Source organism: Macaca nemestrina, chromosome 20 (assembly GCF_043159975.1).
Source record: "Macaca nemestrina isolate mMacNem1 chromosome 20, mMacNem.hap1, whole genome shotgun sequence".
Classification (NCBI taxonomy): domain Eukaryota; kingdom Metazoa; phylum Chordata; class Mammalia; order Primates; family Cercopithecidae; genus Macaca; species Macaca nemestrina.
In genome coordinates this window covers 47,488,127-47,508,341 of record NC_092144.1, presented here as the reverse complement: position 1 = coordinate 47,508,341, position 20,215 = coordinate 47,488,127, and the positions used below count along the sequence as shown (strand labels likewise).

The 20,215-nt window shown below is 55.2% G+C and overlaps 3 protein-coding genes across 18 annotated transcripts in view; 1 reads left to right on the top strand and 2 right to left on the bottom strand.

Moving 5' to 3' along the window:
• The window catches only part of LOC105495411 (potassium two pore domain channel subfamily K member 6), an 18,795-nt gene extending 10,569 nt beyond the window's left edge, over positions 1–8,226 (bottom strand). The window contains exons 1-4 of one of the 6 annotated variants that reach the window (XM_071086570.1): positions 7,925–8,071; positions 7,652–7,777; positions 4,568–4,785; positions 3,359–3,773 (exon numbers count right to left, since the gene is read on the bottom strand). In XM_071086570.1, the coding sequence (XP_070942671.1) occupies positions 3,359–3,680 (322 nt within the window). In that variant the 5' untranslated portion in view covers positions 3,681–3,773; positions 4,568–4,785; positions 7,652–7,777; positions 7,925–8,071. Of the gene's footprint in view, positions 1–3,358; positions 4,786–7,651; positions 7,899–7,924; positions 8,072–8,093 lie in introns of those variants that run through there. The other 5 variants (XM_071086566.1, XM_071086571.1, XM_071086567.1 and 2 more) reach the window with 5 other exon arrangements.
• LOC105495410 (Yip1 interacting factor homolog B, membrane trafficking protein) lies at positions 8,182–19,863 on the top strand. Of its 8 annotated transcripts, none has more exons than XM_011764891.3 (8): positions 8,182–8,333; positions 15,083–15,321; positions 15,398–15,502; positions 15,668–15,746; positions 15,876–15,933; positions 16,976–17,131; positions 17,207–17,300; positions 19,477–19,863. In XM_011764891.3, the coding sequence occupies exons 1-8, from the start codon at positions 8,273–8,275 to the stop codon at positions 19,630–19,632; spliced, it is 948 nt and encodes a 315-aa protein (XP_011763193.1). In that variant the 5' UTR covers positions 8,182–8,272; the 3' UTR covers positions 19,633–19,863. The 8 variants fall into 8 exon arrangements, with proteins under 8 accessions (XP_011763193.1, XP_011763194.1, XP_011763199.1 ...); XM_011764892.3 differs by having other exon boundaries at positions 8,194–8,324; XM_011764897.3 differs by having other exon boundaries at positions 8,331–8,446.
• The window catches only part of C20H19orf33 (chromosome 20 C19orf33 homolog), a 14,023-nt gene continuing 13,640 nt past the window's right edge, over positions 19,833–20,215 (bottom strand). For 3 of the 4 annotated variants that reach the window (XM_071086573.1, XM_071086574.1, XM_011764890.3), the window contains one exon: positions 19,974–20,128. In XM_071086573.1, the coding sequence (XP_070942674.1) occupies positions 20,021–20,128 (108 nt within the window). In that variant the 3' untranslated portion in view covers positions 19,974–20,020. Of the gene's footprint in view, positions 20,129–20,215 lie in introns of all 4 variants that reach the window. The other variant, XM_071086572.1, reaches the window with a different exon arrangement.

Here is a 20,215-nt window from a genome sequence, read left to right as displayed (position 1 = left end):
GACTACAGGCGCCCGCCACCTCACCTGGCTAGTTTTTTTGTATTTTTTTTTTTTTTTAGTAGAGACGGGGTTTCACCATGTTAGCCAGGATGGTCTGAATCTCCTGACCTCGTGATCCGCCAGCCTCGGCCTCCCAAAGTGCTGGGATTACAGACATGAGCCACCGCGCCCGGCCTGTTTTTTGTTTTTTTGAGACAGAGTCTCACTCTGTTGCCCTGGTTGGAGTGCAGTGGCATGATCTCAGCTTATTGCAACCTCTGCCTCCCAGGTTCAAGTGATTCTCCTGCCTCAGCCTCCCGAGTAGCAGGAATTACAGGCACCTGCCACAACGCTTGGTTGATTTTTGTATTTTTAGTAGACGGGGTTTCACCATGTTGGTCAGGCTGGTCTCAAACTCCTAACCTCAGGTGATCTGCCCACCTCGGCCTTCCAAAGTGCTGGGATTACAGGCATGAGCCACTGCACCTGGCCCTCATCTTCCCCCTCTTGATATCTAAGTCCTTGGCCTGTCTTTTTTTTTTTTTTTTTTTTTTTTTTTGAGACGGAGTCTCGCTGTGTCTCCCAGGCTGGAGTGCAGTGGCGTGATCTCGGCTCACTGCAAGCTCCGCCTCCCGGGTTCACGCCATTCTCTCGCCTCAGCCTCCCAAGTAGCTGAGACTACAGGCGCCCGCCACCACGCCCGGATAGTTTTTTGTATTTTTATTTTTATTTTATTTATTTATTTTTTTTTTTGAGACGGAGTCTTGCTCTGTCACCCAGGCTGGAGTGCAGTGGCCGGATCTCAGCTCACTGCAAGCTCCGCCTCCCGGGTTTACGCCATTCTCCGGCCTCAGCCTCCCGAGTAGCTGGGACTACAGGCGCCCGCCACCTCGCCCGGCTAGTTTTTTGTATTTTTTAGTAGAGACGGGGTTTCACCGGGTTAACCAGGATGGTCTCGATCTCCTGACCTCGTGATCCGCCCGTCTCGGCCTCCCAAAGTGCTGGGATTACAGGCTTGAGCCACCGCGCCCGGCCGTTTTTTGTATTTTTAGTAGAGACGGGGTTTCACCATGTTAGCCAGGATAGTCTCGATCTCCTGACCTCGTGATCCACCCGCCTCGGCCTCCCAAAGTGCTGGGATTACAGGCTTGAGCCACCGCGCCCGGCCCCTTGGCCTGTCTTTAGCAAGAATCTTGTTAAGCTGAGTTTAGCAAGAATCCCCCTACCCCGATGTCTCTCCTCTTAGTATTCTTCTATCCACTGACTCCCTTATTCTACTTGTTAGCCGTAAATCTCCAGCTGTGTTTGCTATATTCAGTCTCTCTGGCCTTTGCAATGGTCTCTCCTCTACCACAATAACTTTCCGTTTTTAACAAGTGTTAGCATATTTTTTTTTCTTTTACAACACACACAGCATCCTTCTTCTAAGTAGTGTGGTCTGTTGGCTAGCAGCATGGGAGTCTGCAGCCTGATGGCCTTGACTAAATCTCCACTCTATGCCATCTTTGCTGTGTGATCTTGGGAAAGTTACCCAACTTCTCTAGGCCTCGGTTTCCATGGCTAAAAATATAGAGCCTATAAAGGTGCCTGCCTCACAAGGCTGTTGTGATGATTGAGTTAAAGCATGCACTGGCAAGTCCTCTGTCAGGCTATTGCTATTACAGGGAAATGGGGAGTGTTATTATCTCCATTTTAGCAACGGGGGAGGACACTGAAGCCTGGCAATGAGCCGTGGCTGAGCAGGGATGCGGCCGGGCTGTGCCTGACTGTGTCTGGCTTCCCTCACCTGCCCTGCCAGGGATGACTTCTTAGAAGCCAAGATCGGGGAAGAGGCAGGAAGCGCGCACATGACCCAGGGAAGCTCAGAAGCAGGTCGGGCCGCCCTGGCAGCGTGGGCAGGCCCCAGGGGAGGTCAGCTAATGAGAAGTCCCCCAGCTCTGCTGCCAGGGGACCAAAAGCAAAAGCTGCCCCCTATTGCTGGTCGGGAGGGGGAGTTAGCAGTCTGGGCTAGCCCTGCGCCAGCCTCCTCTCCTCAACAAATCCCCAACAAAGAAATAAAGAGGAAGTCTGGGGGCTGAGAAGGGGCTGGGGGAGCAGCAGAGCCTGGCAACAAAGAGATTTCCCAAGTCTGGCTTCTCAGGGTTTCCCAAAACTCGGGGTTCCTCCACTGTGGGTCCTTTTGACACATCCCTAGCTGGGGCTGCTGAATTGGGAGTCCCAGGTCCAGAGGGAACAGGTGGTGTCCCTATTGGGAGGAAAACCCTGCACTGAGGGTGACCCCATATGGGGGAGATGTCAAGATGGGGTGGGGTACGTAGGGATGGCTTTTGTGTCTGGGGTCAGAGTTGCCTGCTGGGGAGTGTGGGGCCAGGAGAGGGACGGGGGTCTGGAGCAGAGGCCTAGGTCCAGAGGGGCAGGAGTCCCAGATGGTGGTGCCAGGTCCTTGCTGAGGAATCTCTGCTGGGAGGGAGGTCTTTAGTGAGGACACCCTGAGAGGTCTGGAGATTTAGGGTCCTCGCTGGGGCGCCAGGGTCAGCAGAAGGTTGAGATGGGGTTTCTCCAGAGGGGTTTCCCAGAAAGACATATCTGGAGGGTCAGGAGACATGGCAAGGGTGGCAAACCCAGACTAGAGATAAAGTCAGGGGTCCTGGCATGGTTGAGATCTGGGTCCAGAGGGGGCAAGGATCTCCCTTGGAGGGCAGAGGATCCTAGGTCCTTGCTGGAGATCTCTGAGGACAGTCCTAGGCTTAGAGGGGACTGGACAGACCCGGGTCACCAGGAGGATTAAGACCGGGGAATGGAGTCCCAGTGCAGTGGCTCACGCCTGTAATGCCAGCACTTTGGGAGGGCGAGGCGGGCTGATCACCTGGGGTCAGGAGTTCGAGACTAGCCTGGCCAACTGATGAAACTCTCTCCACTAAAAATACAAAAATTAGCCAGGCATGGTGGTATGTGCCTGTAATCCCAGCTACTCGGCAGGCTGAAGCAGGAGAATAACTTGAAACCGGTAAGCAGAGGCTGCAGTGATCCGAGATCGTGCCACTGCACTCCAGCCTGGGCGACACAGTGAGCCCTGTTTCAAAAGAAGAAAAAGAAAAAAGACCGAGGAACGGGGTCCCTGCAAAGGGTGTTCTCTGCAAAGGTACTCTGAGGGGAGCTGGGTGTTTCCTACTTAGGAGGAAGGGCTAGGACTTGGGCTCCCGGAGCAGAGCGGATATCATGAGCGTGGGTCCCGGGTCCTCACGGGGGTCTTTTCGGGGGATCCGAAGCCCAGAGGGGATTGGAATAAGGGTATTCGTGAGGGCTCTGGGGTCCTCAGGGGGTAAGGATGAAGTGGGGATCCCGGTCCTCGCCGCCTTGCGGGGCGGCGCTTACCTACCCACGGTGGTGACCAGCGTGCTGGCGAAGAAGAGAGCAGAGGCGAAGTCCCAGGCAGGGTCCGAGGCGTTGGCGGACCCCGAAGCGTTGGCAAGCACGACGCGCCCCAGCCGTCCGGCCGCCAACACTCGTTCCACGAAGGCGTCCAGGGCAGGGGCCGCCACACATGGGCTGCGCTGCAGCAGCTGCGCCCGCAGTGTCTCCAGCTCGGCTCGGAGCTGGGCTTCGTGCGGCCCCTCCAGCCGCGCCACCAGCAGCGCGCCCAGCACCAGGTACGCGACGTACACGGCCAGCGCGCCCGCCAGGAGCGCGCCCCTCCGCATGGCGCCCGCCGGGACCCCGCGAGCCCGGGGTGGCCCCGCTGACGTGGCCCCCGCCTCCGGACCGTCTGGCACCTAGTTTCAGTTCCGGGAGTGCTAGAGGCGCGGCCGCAGAAGCCCCAAGAGGAAGAGGAAAAAGGGGAGGTGGGAGGCGGCGACGGAGGAATGCCCCGCCTCCGGGAAACTGAGGCACGCCCAACTGCCAGGTGTTAGTTCAGAGAGGGTGGAGCCCAGCGCTCCCAGACCCAGGAGACCAACGGGATGGAAAAGGTGGAAGCAGTCCTCTCTTCCCCTCATTCCTTCCTTCTCGTCCTCCTGCAAGGCTGGTTCACTATGTTAGAGGAATCTGAACTTTCCTTTCAGGTCGCAGGCCGAGGAGTCGCCCCCTACCGCGCACAGCAGCTAAGGTTGTGCACTGCATCAGGGCGCGCGGCTGACGGAGCAAAGGGGCAAACTGAAATCCAATTCTTAGGCCGGGCGCGGTGGCTCAAGCCTGTAATCCCAGCACTTTGGGAGGCCGAGACGGGCGGATCACGAGGTCAGGAGATCGAGACCATCCTGGCTAACACAGTGAAACCCCGTCTTTACTAAAAATACAAAAACTTAGTCGGGCGAGGTGGCAGGCGCCTGTAGTCCCAGCTACTCGGGAGGCTGAGGCAGGAGAATGGCGTGAACCCTGGAGGCGGAGCTTGCAGTGAGCTGAGATCCGGCCACTGCACTCCAGCCTGGGTGACAGAGCGAGACTCCGTCTCAAAAAAAAAAAAAAAAAAAGAAATCCAATTCTCGCTCCATTCGCCAAGTCGTGTGCCTTGGAGTGGGAACAGCAGGCACCACAGGGTCAGGTGTCCCCTGTGCCCGCGTGGACAGAGTGGGAATCCTCAGCTACTCACCAAATCTTTGTTCAGTGCCCATTTTGTGCTGACCCCTCGCTGGATGATCCTGGAGACTCAGTAATGATGAGATGGTCCTGTGCCATGCATCCATGGGGCTCCCAGTCTAACTGGGAGACAGACACAAGAGCGACCCACACCTGATGTCCCAGCTACTCGGGAGGCTGAGGTCGGAGGATTGCGTGAGCCCAGGAGTTCGAGGCTGCAGTGAGCTATGCCTGGAAGAGAGAGTGAGACCCCATCTCTAAAAAAAGAAAGAAAGAGTCCAGAGGAAGCAACCAACCATGCCTAGGGAGGTCAAGAGAGCTTCCTGAGGAAGGGGCTAGCTGAGCTGAAGCATGAAGGATGAATGGAAACGAGCCAGGCAGAATCACAAATACATGCCTCTATTTAAGAGGAAAGCTTTCCTTCTGTGCCCCTCCTGTAAATCTCTCCACTTCTGACTCCAGCCAGAACTCAGGGCCTTCCTGAGAGCCTTTTGGAGGGCAGCCCAGAGTCCTGACCCCATCTGACTGGCAGAGGAGTGGGGCTTGGGGCTCAGCTCAGACATGCCCCAGGTGGTTCTATTAAAGAGCTGGCAGATCACGGGGCAGAGCCCAACTTGGGGTTGACAATCCAGAAGTAGAGGCACCTGATAATAGAAACAGTAACACAGTAGGTGCCAGTGATGGAAGGCTTACATTCTGCCAGGCCCTGTGGACACCTGAACTCGCACTGAATTCTCAACTGCCCCCTCCCCTACTGCCCCCTCCCAGTATGATTCCCACCAAACAGATGAGAAGGTTTAGGCTTAAAAATGAAGTAGTCATTTGAGACCAGCTTGGGCAACATGGCAAAACCCCATCTCGACAAAAAATACAAAAATTAGCCAAGCAGGGTGGCATGCGCCTGTAGTCCCAGCTACTTGGGAGGCTGAGGCAGGAGGATCGATTGAGCCCAGGAATTAGAGGCTGTAATGAGTTACGATCACACCACTGCACTCCAGTATGGGTGATGGAGTGAGACCCTGCCTCAAAAAAATAAAAAGTAGTAGTCACATAATTGGTAAAGAGTGAACATGAGGCCAGGGGGAAGCCAATGAACTTGCTTTTTTTGTTTTTTGTTTTTTTTGAGACAAGAGTCTTGCTCTGTCTCCCAGGCTAGAGTGCAATGGCATAATCTCGGCTCACTGCAACCTCTGCCTCCTGGGTTCAAGCAATTTTCCTGCCTCAGCCTCCCAAGTCACTGGAATTATAGGTGCCTGTCACAACACCCAGCTAATTTTTGTATTTTGAGTAGAGACAGGGTTTCGCCATGTTGGCCAGCATGGTCTCGAACTGACCTCAGGCGATCTGCCCGCCTTGGCCTCCCAAAGTGCTCGGATTACAGGCGTGATCCGCCGTACCTGGCAGCTTGCTTTATTAATTAAAAACATATATATAAGGCTGGGCGCGGTGACTCACGCCTGTAATCTCAGCGCTTTGGGAGGCCGAGGCAGGTGGATCACCTGAGGTCAGGAGTTCGAGACCAGCCTGGCCAACACGGCAAAACCCCATCTCTACTAAAAATACAAAAAATTAGCCAGGTGTGGTGGTGCATAACTGTAATCCCAGCTACTCGGGAGGCTGAAGCAGGAGAATCGCTTGAACCCAGGAGGCAAAGGTTGCAGTGAGCCGAGATCGCACCACTGCACTCCAGCCTGGGCAACAGAGCAAGACTCCATCTCAAAAAAAAAAAAATTATAGAAGAGATGTATCTGGAGCAACCAGAGCAAGAGAGAGGGCTGAGGATGAGGAGAAAATGGTGTTGGAGCCCAGGGGACAGAGGCTAAATCAGAGGTGAAGAAGAATGCGAGAATTTGGCTGGGCGCGGTGGCTCAAGCCTGTAATCCCAGCACTTTGGGAGGCCGAAACGGGCGGATCACGAGGTCAGGAGATCGAGACCATCCTGGCTAACACGGTGAAACCCCGTCTCTACTGAAAAATACAAAAAACTAGCCGGGCGAGGTCGTGGGCGCCTGTAGTCCCAGCTACTCAGGAGGCTGAGGCAGGAGAATGGCGTGAACCCAGAAGGCGGAGCTTGCAGTGAGCTGAGATCCGGCCACTGCACTCCAGCCTGGGCAAGAGAGCCAGACTCCGCCTCAAAAAAAAAAAAAAAAAAAGAATGCGAGAATTTCACTCACAAAAAGGAACAACAGTGGAGCCAGGACTCATCACTGAGAAACCAGGAGCAGCCCTTAGGGTCCCCAAAAAGACAATGTCTCAGAGGAGGAAGGGGAAGCCACAGCGATAGGGTCACTTGCTGACATCCTTCCGGATGTGCTATCGCTGCGCAGAAGTAACTTCCACCACTATGTTTTCCTGAGATAAGTCAGGGAGTCTGAGAGGGAGAGAAAGGGGGAGACTGAGGGGCAGAGAGGGGAGAGACTAAGGACGCTTGGTTGGCAGGGCTCTTCACTTGCAGGTGCACCTGTGTGCTATGAGTTGCTGGGGGTTGTAGAATGCTTTTGGTGGACAGAGGGAACCAGGTTGCAATGTGAGAACATTTTTATGAATTTCTGGGAAACTGCCTTAAGATCTCTTCCAAGAGAGACACCTGGTTCTTCTCACATAACTTGTTGGATTTCCTTTTCTCACTGTAAATATTCACTTTAAGGCTGGGCACTGTGGCTCATGTCTGTCATCCTAACGCTTTAGGAGGCTGAAGCAGGAGGATGGCTTGAGCCCAGGAATTCGAGACCAGCCTGGGCAACATAGCAAGATCCTGTTTTGACTAAAAATTAGCTGGGCATGGTGGTGCATGCCTGTGGTCCCAGTTACTGGGGAGGCTGAGGCAGGAGGATCACTTGAGCCCAGGGGGTCCGAGGCAGCCTGGGAAACAGAGCAAGACCCTGTCTCAAAATAAATAAATAATTACTTTAATACCTAAGGGCTGTCAAAAATTGTATAAGCCCCTACAACTCCTATTAGCCCCTCAGGAACACAAATGTTTCTCTTTTCCCTGCTCCACAGCCTTCTCTGGCTCTCCAGTGCTCTCAACGACCCAAATTGAACGCCTGTCTGTAGAGAACTGCATTTCCCATCGACCCTTTCGCTCGATATTTACATTTTAAAAAATGTTTTGTAGCGATGGAGATCTTGCTGTTGCCCAGGCTGGTCTCGAACTCCTGGGCTCAAGCGATCCTCGGCCTTCCAGAGTGCTGAGATTACAGGCATAAGTCACTGCGCTTGGCTAAATTAAAACAAAAAACAAACAAAAAAAAAAAACAGAACAAACAAAAAAAAACAACTTTGTAGGGATGAGGTGGGGCGAGGTCACTATGTTGCTCAGGCTAGTCTCGAACCCCTGGGCTCAAGCAATCCTCCCGCCTCGGCCTACCAAAGTGCTGGAGTTACCGGCGTGAGCCCCCTCAAAGGCCAGACACAGTCACTTTCTGTCATGGCAGACACCGCCTCCTCCTGGGGTTGTTCCCGGCCCCGCCCTCCTGCCCCTCAGGCCCTGACTCGCTTTACAGCAGGAGCCCAGTAACCCAGTCTCCGCCTCTTACGTAAGGCACCGCCCACTCGCCAAGGCCTCCGTGGGAGGGCGTGGCCTTCCCTCAATCCTGACGTCCATTGGCTGTCTCTTCGCCGGCGGGGCGTGGGTACGGGAGCCGGGCGGGCACGTTCCGAACCTCGGCTGAGGCGGCGGCGGCGGCGGCGGCGGCGGCGAAGGCGAAGGCAAAGGATGCACCCGGCAGGCTTGGCGGCGGCAGCGGCGGCGGGGACGCCCCGGCTGCGTAAGTGGCGTACGTGGCCGGCGGAGGAGATCGGGCGGGCAGGGGCGTGGCGGGGCGGCCGCGGCGGTTGGCGAGGTCACTGCAGGTCGGAGGTCACGAGATCAAGGATCTGGAACCCCGAGGTGTGCACAGCGCTGGGATGCCAGGTCTGGGTAGGGGGCGCCTTGGGGGGCGATTCTTTAGGAAATTCCTTTAGAAGAAAACAACTTGGGACAGGATAGCGTGCGACATGCAGAGAAATGCAACTTTCATTCATTTGCAGTTAGCGATCCGCCCTCCCCGCTCCCCACCTTTCCGTGGCTCCCCAGTGCCCGCCTGCTGTCGCCCACACCCTTAGGACAGTTTCGTGCCCCCCCGTGAGCGCAGAGGGCCATACCTACCGCTCATTTAAGAAGCGAACCTGTATTGTGCTGTTGGCCCCCTTTTCCTGTCTCTTCATCTCCGTGAGTGTGCTGTGTGTTTAATTTGTTCATTCAATCTAACTTGCCTCAACTCCCATGTGTCAGGCCCTGTGCTGGGATGGAGATGTGGGAGCCCAGAGGAGGCATGTGACCCAGCCAAGGGGTGTCAGTGAAGCTTCCTGGAAGAGCATACTTCTTTTTCCTTTTTTTTGAGACCTAATTTTGTTCTTGTTGCCCAGACTGGAGTGCAACAGCACAATCTCAGGTCACCACAACCTCCGCCTCCCGGGTTCAAGTGATTCTCCTGCCTCAGCCTCCCAAGTAGCTGGGATTACAGGGGCAGGCCACCACGCCCGGCTAATTTTGTTTTTTTTTTTTTGTTTTTTTTTTTTTTGAGACGGAGTCTCGCTCTGCCGCCCAGTCTGGAGTGCAGTGGCCAGATCTCAGCTCACTGCAAGCTCCGCCTCCCGGGTTTACGCCATTCTCCGGCCTCAGCCTCCCGAGTAGCTGGGACTACAGGCACCCGCCACCACGCCGGGCTAGTTTTTTTTTTTTTTGTATTTTTAGTAGAGACGGGGTTTCACTGTGTTAGCCAGGATGGTCTCGATCTCCTGACCTCGTGATCCGCCCGTCTCGGCCTCCCAAAGTGCTGGGATTACAGGCTTGAGCCACCGCGCCCGGCCTAATTTTGTATTTTTAATAGAGATGGGGTTTCTCCATGTTGGTCAAGCTGGTCTCGAACTCCCGACCTCAGGTGATCCGCCCGCCTAGGCCTCCCAAAGTGCTGAGATTACAGGCATGAGCCACAGCGCCTGGCATGGAAGAAGATACTTCTGATGATGAAAAGTTACCCAGGAGAAGGAGATTTGTGGTGAGAGGGCAGGCTGGGTGTGGTGGTTTACACCTATAATCCCAGCACTTTGGGAGGTCGAGGTGGGCTAATCACTTGGGACCAAGAGTTGGAGACCAGCTTGGGTAACATAGCAAAATCCTATCTCTAATAAAAGTGCAAAAAAGTAGCCGGGCGTGGTGGCGAGATTGCACCAGCCTGGGTGACAGAGCAAGACTTCACCTCAAAAAAAAAAAAAAAGAGGGTAATCCACCTGCCTCGGCCTCCCGAAGTGCTGGAATTACAGGCATGAGTCACGGTGCCCAGCCAACCAGCCTGGCCAACATGTGAAACCCTGTCTCTACTAAAAATACAAAAAAAAAAAGCTTAGGTGCCATGGCTTACACCCATAATCCCAGGACTTTGGGAGACCGAGGCGGGAGGATCACGAGGTCAGGAGTTTGAGACCAGCCTGGCCAGTATGGTGAGACCTGGTCTCTACTAAAAATACAAAATTTAGCCAAGCGTGGTGGCGTGCGCCTGTAGTCCCAGCTATTTGGGAGGCTGAGGCAGAAGAATTGCTTGAACCTGGGAGGCGTAGGTTGCAGTGAACTGAGATTGCGCCAGTGCACTCCAGCCTGGACAACAGAGTGAGACTCTGTCTCAAAAAAAAAAAAAAAAAAAAAATTGTCTGGGTGTTGTGGTGCGCACCTGTAATCCCTGCTACTCGGGCAGCTGAGGCAGGAGAATCTCTTGAATGTGGGAGGCGGAGGTTGCAGTGAGCCAAGATTGTGCCATGGCACTCCAGCCTAGGCAACAAGAGTGAAACAATGCCTCAAGAAAAAAAAAAAAAAAAAGAGGGAAAGGCATTGGAGGCCTGTGCCAAGTAAAAAAGTAGACAAATGAATATATATTACAGAAATTATTAGCCGGGCGTGGTGGCTCACACCTGTAATCCCAGCACTTTGGGAGGCCGAGGCGGGCGGATCACAAGGTCAGGAGATCGAGACCATAGTGAAACCCCGTCTCTATTAAAAATACAAAAAATTAGCCGGGCACGGTGGCGGGTGCCTGTAGTCCCAGCTACTCAGGAGGCTGAGGCAGGAGAATGGCGTGAACCCGATAAGCGGAGCTTGCAGTGAGCCGAGATGGTGCCACTGCACTCCAGCCTGGGCGACAGAGCGAGACTCCGTCTCAAAAAAAAAAAAAAAAAGAAATTATTATGAGTGCTCAGAAGAGAAAAAGAAAGCACCGCATGTTATGAGAAGGAGCCAGGCGGGGCTAGTGTGTTCCAGTGAGGAGTGAGGAAGATCACTTGAGCTCAGGAGTTCGAGACCAGCCTGCCCAAAATGGTGAAACTCTTGTCTCTACTAAAAATACAAAAATTACCTGGGCGTGGTGGTGTGCGCCTATAATCCCAGCTATGCAGGAGGCTGAGGCAGGAGAATTGCTTGAACCTGGGAGGTGGAGGTTGCAGTGAGCCGAGATCGCGCCATTGCACTCCAGCCTGGGCGACAAGAGCGAGACTCTGTCTGAAAAAAAAAGAAGAAATGGGGGAAAGAAAAGGGAAGTGGGGCTTGCGGAGAGGCTGGGGCCAGTGCTGCTTGCCTTGGAATTGAGGAGACCTGGGTCTGTCTTCAGGCTACGAATAATTGAGAGGAAGAGTTCGAGGCTAGTAGCTGATCAGGAGTGACATGGATGGACTGCTTTTTATGAGGCCAAGGAGTTTATGAGTGTCACAACAGCTTTGCAAGGTGGGACAGTTAACTCCGTTGTGTAGAGGAGAACATCCAGGTGCAGAGAAAATCATGATGTGGATAATTCTATTCCTCTCCCCATTCCCACTGTCATGTGATCACCCATTCCCTGTGCCTGCAATAGTGCCAGGCAGATAGTAGGATCTCAGCAGATATTTGCAGGATAGCATTGGTTATTGATTAGGAGCAGAGGCCCTGGAGGCAGAGTGCTGGGTTCAAATCCTGCCCTTCCCATTTTCTCCATACAGAGAAAGTGGAAGTACAGAGCACTTCCACTTGCCCCATTACTCAAACCGGGATCTATAGAGACAGTATTGGCTCTTCCCACTTCTTTTTTTGAGACGGACTCTCGCTCTGTTGCCCATGCTGGAGTGCAGTGGCGCCATCTTGGCTCACTGCAAGCTCTGCCTCCCAGGTTCATGTCATTCTCCTGCCTCAGCCTCCCAAGTAGCTGGGACTACAGGCGCCCACCACCACGCCCGGCTAATTGTTTTGTTTTTTTTTTTTTTTTTTGTATTTTTAGTAGAGACGGGGTTTCACTGTGTTAGCCAGGATGGTCTCCATCTCCTGACCTCGTGATCCGCCCGCCTCAGCCTCCCAAAGTGCTGGGATTACAGGGGTGAGCCACCGCACCCGGCCCTTTTTTTTTTTTTTTTTTAAAGAGGGCTTTGCTGTGTCGCCCAGGCTGGAGTGCAGTGGTGCGATCTTGGCTCACTGCAGCCTTGACAACCCAGGTCCTCTCACCTCAGCCTCCCAAATAGCTGGGACTACAGGTGCGTGCCACCATGCCCTGCTATATTGTATTTTGTAGAGATAGGGTTTCACTATGTTGGCCAGGCTGGTCTTGAACTGAGTTAAAGTGATCTGCCTGTCTTGGCCTCCCAAAGTGTTGGGATTATAGGCGTGAGTCACCATGCCCAGCCTCTTCCCACTTTTTTTTTTTTGAGATGGAGTCTCGCTCTGTAGCCCAGGCCAGAGTGCAGTGGCATGATCTTGGCTAACTGCAACCTCTGCCCGCGCCCTCCCCCCCGACCCGCCCCCGTCCCAGTTCAAGCAGTTCTCCTGCCTCAGCCTCCAGAGTAGCTGGGATTACAGGAATGCACCACCATGCCCAGCTCATTTTTATATTTTTAGTAGGAACGGGGTTTTGCCATGTTGGCCAGGCTGGTCTTGAACTCCTGACCTCTTGATCCGCCTGCCTTGGCCTCCCAAAGTGCTGGGATTACAGGCATGAACCACTGCGCCCGGCCTCTTCCCACTTCTTAACACACCTCCTCTGAGCACACCTCAGCAAGTCCTGTCCCTTCTAGCTCTGAAACTGATCCAGAAATAACCCATTCCACTTTTACACCCCCAGTCCTGTCTGCCGTGGTCTCCCACCTGGACTGCCCCAGCAGCCTCCTCTCTCCCTTCCCTGCCCACCCCTCATCTGTTCCCCATATGAGGCCACGGGGACCTTTTAAAATCGTTTGAAACCTGGCTCTCATAGTATGACTTTGGGCAAGGGCCTGAGCCTCTTTAGGGCTTGCTTTTCTCATGTAAAATGGGGATGATGATAGCATTGGCAGTTGGCAGAAACAGGGTGGTTGTGAAGATGAAATGAGTTCATCCACAGGATTATTGTAATATTTATCAGGCACAGCAGGGCTGGACTCCTGCTCTGCCACTCACTCAGTTTGGCCCTTTGCACAAGTCATTTTAGCTGTCTGGGCCTTGGTTTCCACACCTGTAAATTGGGGGTGGTCATTTATTCTCTTTTTTTTTTTTTTTTTTTTTTGAGACAGGGTCTCACTGTGTTGTCCAGGCTGGAGTTCAGTGGTGCAATCTTGGCTCACTGCAACCTTTGCCTCCCAGGCTTAAGCGATCCTCCCACCTTGGCCTCCCGAGTAGCTGGGACCACAGGTGTGAACCACCACGCCTAGTTAATCTTTCTATATTTTGCAGGGATGGGGTTTCGCCATGTTGCCCAGGCTACCTTTATTCATTGATCAGATTTTTATCAAGCGCCTACTCTAACCCTGTGCAAGGGGCTGGGGACTCAGCTGTGAACGAGATCAAGATCCCCACCTTGGGGGACTCACATTCGAGTGGGGGAGACAGTGAACAAAATAAGACAGCCAGCATGTCAGCTGGTGCTGAGTTCTAAGGCTATCAGTGAAGCAGGGCAGGGGGTGGGGAGTGCCACCAAGGGAGGTACGGTTGTAGACAGGATGGCTGGGGAAGGCCTCACTGAGCAAAGCCCTTGAAGAGGAGAGGAGGGAGCCCTGAGGACGTTGGAGGAAGAACGTTGCAAGCAGAGGCACAGCTGGTGCAGAGGCCTTGAGGCAGGCACCTTCCTGGTGCGTTCAGTGAGCATTGGGAGGCGCAGGTGGCTGGAGTCAAGTGATTGAGGGGGAGCATGGGAGATATGCACAGAGGCCTTGTGTAAAAGGCTTGGTACAGGATTTTGTACCCAATAGCCCCTCCTCCCCCCCGTATGTAGTAGCTTTTAAGATAATCATCATCAGATAAGTGGATGGGTGGGTGGGTGAATGGATGGTTAGATGGATGGATGATGGATGGGTGGATAGATGAATGTGTTGATAGATGGATAAATAGCTTGGTGAGTGCATGGATGGATGGATGGATGGACGGATGGATGGAAAGATGAAAGCATCAGTGGATGGATAGTTGGCTAGATGTGTGGGTGGATGGATGGATGGATGGATGGTTGGATGGATGGATGGATAGATTGATGAATGGGTTGGTGGATGGATAGATAGCTTGGTGAGTGGATGGATGGATGGGTGGATGAATGGACAGATAGATGAATGCATCAATGGATGGATAGTTGGCTGGCTGGCTGGCTGGCTGGCTGGATAGATGGATGGCTGGCTGGGTGGATGGATGGATGATGGATGGATGGGTGGATAGATGAGTGGGTTGGTGAATAGATAGATAGCTTGATGAGTGGATGGATGGATGCATGGATGGATGGATGGATGGATGGATGGATGGATGGATGGATGGATGGATGGAAAGATGAATGCATCAGTGGATGGATAGTTAACTAGATGGATGGGTGGATGAATAGGTGGATGGATGGGTGGGTGGATGGATGGATGGATAGATGGGTGGATGGATGGGTAGGTGGATGGATGGGTGAGTGGATGGATGGATGGGAGTGGGGGGTGGATAGGTGGATGGATAGATGGATGGATGGGTAGGTGGGTGGATGGATGGATGGATGGGTGGGCGGATGGATGAATGGATGGATTGATGGGTGGCAGGGTGGATGGATAGATGGTGGATGGATTGATGGGTGGGAGGGTGGATGGATAGATGGATGGGTGGATGAATGGATGGACAGATGAATGCATCAGTGGACGGATAGTTGGCTAGATGGTGGGTGGATGGATGGATGGATAGGTGGACAGATGGATGGATGAATGGATGGGTGGATGGATGAATGGGTAGTTGGAAGGATAGATGTGGATGGGTGGGCGAGTGGGTGGGTGGGTGGATGGATGAGTAGATGAATGGGTGGGTAGATGAATGGATGCATAGATTAGTGTATCAGTGGATGGATAGTTGGCTAGATGGGTGGGTCGATGGATGAATGGCAGAGGCTGCACCTGCCAGTCCATCTGATGTCAAAGCTAGTGTCTCTAATGGTGACACCACCCTCCTCTCAGTAGGAGCAGGAGGCAGAACTGCAGGATGAATGAGGCTCACCAGGCCTCCCTTACCTATCCTGGATCCCCAGTGTCTCCCCACCCTCTTCCCTTGCAGCCTCAAAGCGGAGGATCCCTGTGTCCCAGCCAGGCATGGCCGACCCCCACCAGCTTTTCGATGATACAAGTTCAACCCAGAGCCGGGGCTATGGGGCCCAGCGGGCACCTGGCGGCCTAGGCTATCCTGCAGCCTCTGCCACGCCCCAGGCAGCCTTCCTGGCTGACCCGGTGTCCAACATGGCCATGGCCTATGGGAGCAGCCTGGCTGCGCAGGGCAAGGAGCTGGTGGATAAGAACGTAAGTGGCCAGGGCTGGCGGGAGTTGGGGGACGCACGGGGCCACGGGCACTCAGGCTTGAGCTCTGCCTCCCCAGATTGACCGCTTCATCCCCGTCACCAAGCTCAAGTATTACTTTGCTGTGGACACCATGTATGTGGGCAGAAAGCTGGGCCTGTTGTTCTTCCCCTACCTGCACCAGGTCAGCACCCCCAGGGGAATGTGGGTCTGCGGTGGGCCTGTGGGGGCTCAGGGGTGGGGGCAGGTGTGTGGTGGGGCCAGGAGATTCACCTCGAGGGAGGAGGGCCTGTAGCAGGGTAGGAGGGACCTGGTTCTGAGGGTCCTGCCCATCTCCCCATCCCCACAGGACTGGGAGGTGCAGTACCAACAGGACACCCCGGTGGCCCCCCGCTTTGACGTCAATGCCCCGGACCTCTACATTCCAGGTTTCACCCTCCCTCTACCCTGCACCCTCCTCTCTCTTCCGGGCCTGTCTGGGGTGGGTGTGTGGGTGTCTGGAGGCCCAGGGCAGTTCTTCTTCTGGTGACCAGTGTCTGTGTGTCTGCCTCCCACAGCGATGGCTTTCATCACGTACGTTTTGGTGGCTGGTCTTGCGCTGGGGACCCAGGATAGGTAAGGGCGGCCTGGGGCAGGCCGAGTAGGGTGGGGTTTGGGAGGCCCATGGTTGGTCAGGAAGGTTTCAGTTCCAAGGTCTCAGTTCCCCTCTCAGGACAGCCCCACTTTGCTCCCAGTTGGCCCATACGGCCCTCAGGGTCACCATCAGCATCACCCTCGCCTCTTCCCTCTCCTTCCTACCCATGTGCATTGTGTCACCACACCCTGTGCTGGGCGACCCTCTCCATCCACCCTTCCTCTTGGCCTCTGCTACCAGACCCATCCTCATCCTCGCTCTGTCGTCACCAGCTCCCCATTGCACCCCTACTCCAGCAGCAGCCAGGACCGTCCTGTCTGAGGTGTGAGCCTGGCCACAGCCCACCCTGCTCCACCCTACTATCCATGGCTCCCGATCAAGCCTCAGCTCCTCAGCCCCGCACTGCCCCTCCCGTTGCACGCTTCTGTCCGTTCCTTTCCTCAGGAGGGCTGGCGCTGTCTCCTGGGGCCTTGTCACATCAACTTCCCTCTGCCCGGGAGCGTGTTCCCCTCCACTACTGCTGAGTACCTGTGTATTCCCGCTGGCTCCATTCCAGTGTCACCTCCTCCAGGAAGCCTTCCTGTCCCCCAGGCTAGGTCAGGCCCCTCCTCTTGCTCACACTGCCCTGTTCTTTTCCTTTGTGACACTGAACACATCTGTCATTAACTAACTGGTGAGGCCCTGGGGATATGGCAGAGGCGGAAGGCTTTGTCCCTGACCAGCTCCTTCCTGCAGGCCTCAGCTTGCTGTCCCCTCTCCTGGGAAGCCCTCTCTGACACCTGCCTCCTGACTGTCAGGCACAGCCCCCTGTGACTCCAGCCCTGCCCACTCTGGGTGTCACTGTCTAGGGATGGGTCTGCCATCCTCCCTGGATGGGATTTCCATGAGAATAGGATAGCGTGCAGGTCCATCTTGGTCACTGCCGGGTGTCCAGCCCTACCCAACACGGGGCTGTCCCCAGGCGGGTGCTGGGGGTGGGAGGTCTGAACCAGCCAACCAAGTGGCGGGACTTGCTGCCTGCAGGTTCTCCCCAGACCTCCTAGGGCTGCAGGCGAGCTCCGCCCTGGCCTGGCTGACCCTGGAGGTGGTGGCCATCCTGCTCAGCCTCTATCTGGTCACTGTCAACACCGACCTCACCACCATCGACCTGGTGGCCTTCTTGGGCTACAAGTACGTCGGGTGAGTATGCCCGCCCTTCATGCCAGCCCCAGCCCTTGGGCCTTGTCCTCACACAGCCTCCTCTCCCTCCCCCAGGATGATTGGCGGGGTCCTCATGGGCCTGCTCTTCGGGAAGATTGGCTACTACCTGGTGCTGGGCTGGTGCTGTGTGGCCATCTTTGTGTTCATGGTGAGCAGGGGCTCGGGGCTGGTGAGGGTGAGGGCACAGGTGCCCCGGAGGCATCCAAGAAGAGGATGTCAGGTGTGGGGTTCAGACCAGAGACACATTGCTGAACTGAAGAGCCCTGGAGTGGCTGCCCAGCCTGGGGGGGTCAGGAGGGCTTCCTGGAAGAGGGGGTATCCTGAGCCCTGGAAGAGGAGATCCCACCCAGGCTGCTAGAGGCTGGGGATCCCCAGCACACAGGCTCCAGGCTGGGCTCTCACCCTCATTCCACTCTCCTTGCATGGGGGCCTTCCTGCCAGAATTTCCCTGGAAGGAGATTCTCTAGAGCCCTTCCTGCTAGAGTCAGGGGTGCTGGTGAAGAGCACTGGGGTCTGCAGGCTGGGTGGACCCCAAGTTTAGTTGGATCCTGGGCAAATCACTTCCTTTCTTTAAACTCAGTTTCCCCTTTTGCCGGGCGCGGTGGCTCACGCTCGTAATCCCAGCACTTTGGGAGGCCGAAGCAGAAGGATCACGAGGTCAGGAGATGAGACCATCCTGGCTAACACGGTGAAACCCCATCTCTACTAAAAATACAAAAAAATTAGCTGGGCTTGGTGGTGTGTGCCTGTAGCCCCAGCTACTCGGGAAGCTGAGGCAGGAGAATCGCTTGAACCCGGGAAGTGGAGGTTGCGGTGAGCTGAGATTGCACCCCTGCACTCTAGCCTGGGCGACAGAGCAAGACTCTGTCTCAAAAAAAAAACAAACCAAAGCTCAGTTTCCCTATTTTAAAATAGGAGGATGATACTTGCACCTTAAGGTGCTGGGAGGATTCACTGTGAACATGTGAGAAGCAGAGGGCAGACCGTGGTGGCTGGTGAGCCAGGGCAGAGCCTCACGCAAACTTTGACTTAGGTCTCGTCATTTAAAAGTTTAGGCCAAGCGCATAACTCACATCTGTGATCCCAGCACTTTGGGAGGCTGAGGCAGGAGGATCACTGGAGGCCAGGAGCTTGATACCAGCCTGGACAACATAGCAAGACCCCATCTCTAAAAAAATTAAATAATTAGCCAGGCATAGCAGTGTGTACCTATAGTCCCAGCTACTCGAGACGCTGAGGTGGGAGGATCACTTGAGTCTGGAAGATTGAGGCTGCAGTGAGCTGAGATCATGCCACTGCAGTCAAACCTGGTGGACAGGGTGAGACCCTGTCCTTTTTTCTTTTTTTTTTGAGACGGAGTCTCGCTCTGTCACCAGGCTGGAGTGCAGTGGCGCGATCTTGGCTCACTGCAGCCTCCTGGGTTCACAGGAGCGATTCTCCTGCCTCAGCCTCCTGAGAAGCAGGGAGCACCACCATACCCAGCTAATTTTTTTTTTTTTTTTTTTTTTTTTTTTTGAGACGGAGTCTCTCTCTGTCGCCCAGGCTGGAGTGCAGTGGCGCGATCTCAGCTCACTGCAAGCTCCGCCTCCCGGGTTCATGCCATTCTCCTGCCTCAGCCTCCTAAGTAGCTGGGACTACAGGCGCCCGCCACCGTGCCCGGCTAATTTTTTGTATTTTTAGTAGAGACGGGGTTTCACCATGGTCTCGATCTCCTGACCTTGTGATCCGCCCGCCTCGGCCTCCCAAAGTGCTGGGATTACAGGCGTGAGCCACCGCGCCTGGCCTCCCAGCTAATTTTTGTATTTTTAGTAGAGATGGGGTTTCACCATGTTGGCCAGGATGGTCTTGATCTCCTGACCTTGTGATCCGCCCGCCTCGGCCTCCCAAAGTGCTGGGATTACAGGCGTCAGCCAATGCACTAGGCCAGAGACCCTGTCCTTTAATAAAAATAAAGATAGCATTTCTGGCATGTCTTCAGAAACTGCCATGTGACCAGCATAACGGGGAGCAGCAGCCAGGGCCACGTCTCCCACCCCCTCAGGCCGGGTGTCCACCGCGAAGTCCCCCTTCACCCGCTCCCAGACCTTGCCTGGCATTTGAGTGTCGAACCTTCTCATATTTTGCCCACAGGGTCCAAATCCTCACCATGTTAGGAGGTTTGGGGAAACTGAGGCCCCCAGAAACCTGAGGCTGCAGAGGGCCAGTGACTTGTCCCCGGCTGCCTGGGGCTTCTAGACAGAGGCTGGAAGTATGTCGGGGCTCTCACTCTGGCCCAGAGAGCTCAAGGGTAAACCCCTTGGTTCCTCTCTCCCTTTCCCACCCAGATCCGGACGCTGCGGCTGAAGATCTTGGCAGAGGCAGCGGCTGAGGGGGTCCCGGTGCGTGGGGCCCGGAACCAGCTGCGCATGTACCTGACCATGGCAGTGGCAGCGGCACAACCTCTGCTCATGTACTGGCTCACCTTCCACCTGGTGCGGTGAGCGGAGCCTCCCGCCGCCGCCGCCGCCGCCGCTGCGCTGCTGGGAGCCACTGGACTCATCTCCTGCCTGCAGGCCCCAGGGGTCCACCCTGTCTGGCCACAGGCGACGCCTCCATCCCATGTCCCGCCCAGCCCCGCCCCCAACCCAAGGTGCTGAGAGATCTCCAGCTGCACAGGCCATCGCCCAGGGCGTGGCCGCTGTTACAGAAACAATAAACCCTGATGGGCATGGCGTGGGCAGCCTCTCCTTGGCCGCGTGCAGGGATGGGCGGGCCCAGCCCTGGGCAGGGGGCAGGGGGCAGGGAACTGGGGACGGACCGGAGCAGGCACTGCGCTGATCAGTCGCAGAAGGCAGAGAGGAAGGTTTAATGAGCCCTGTCCAGGGCCCTTCAGTGAGGAGCCTCCTTCTTGCCCTTTTCCTTTTTCTTCTTCTTCACTTTGGGCTTCTTGGCCTTGCCGGGGGTGCTCTCGTGCTGCTTGGAGCCAGCGGTGTGGGGCTGTGGGACCGAGGGCAGGGATGGGAGAGAAGAGATGGTTCTGGGCTGGAAGGAGACAGAGGAACCGCCTCCTGCACCCTCCCCACC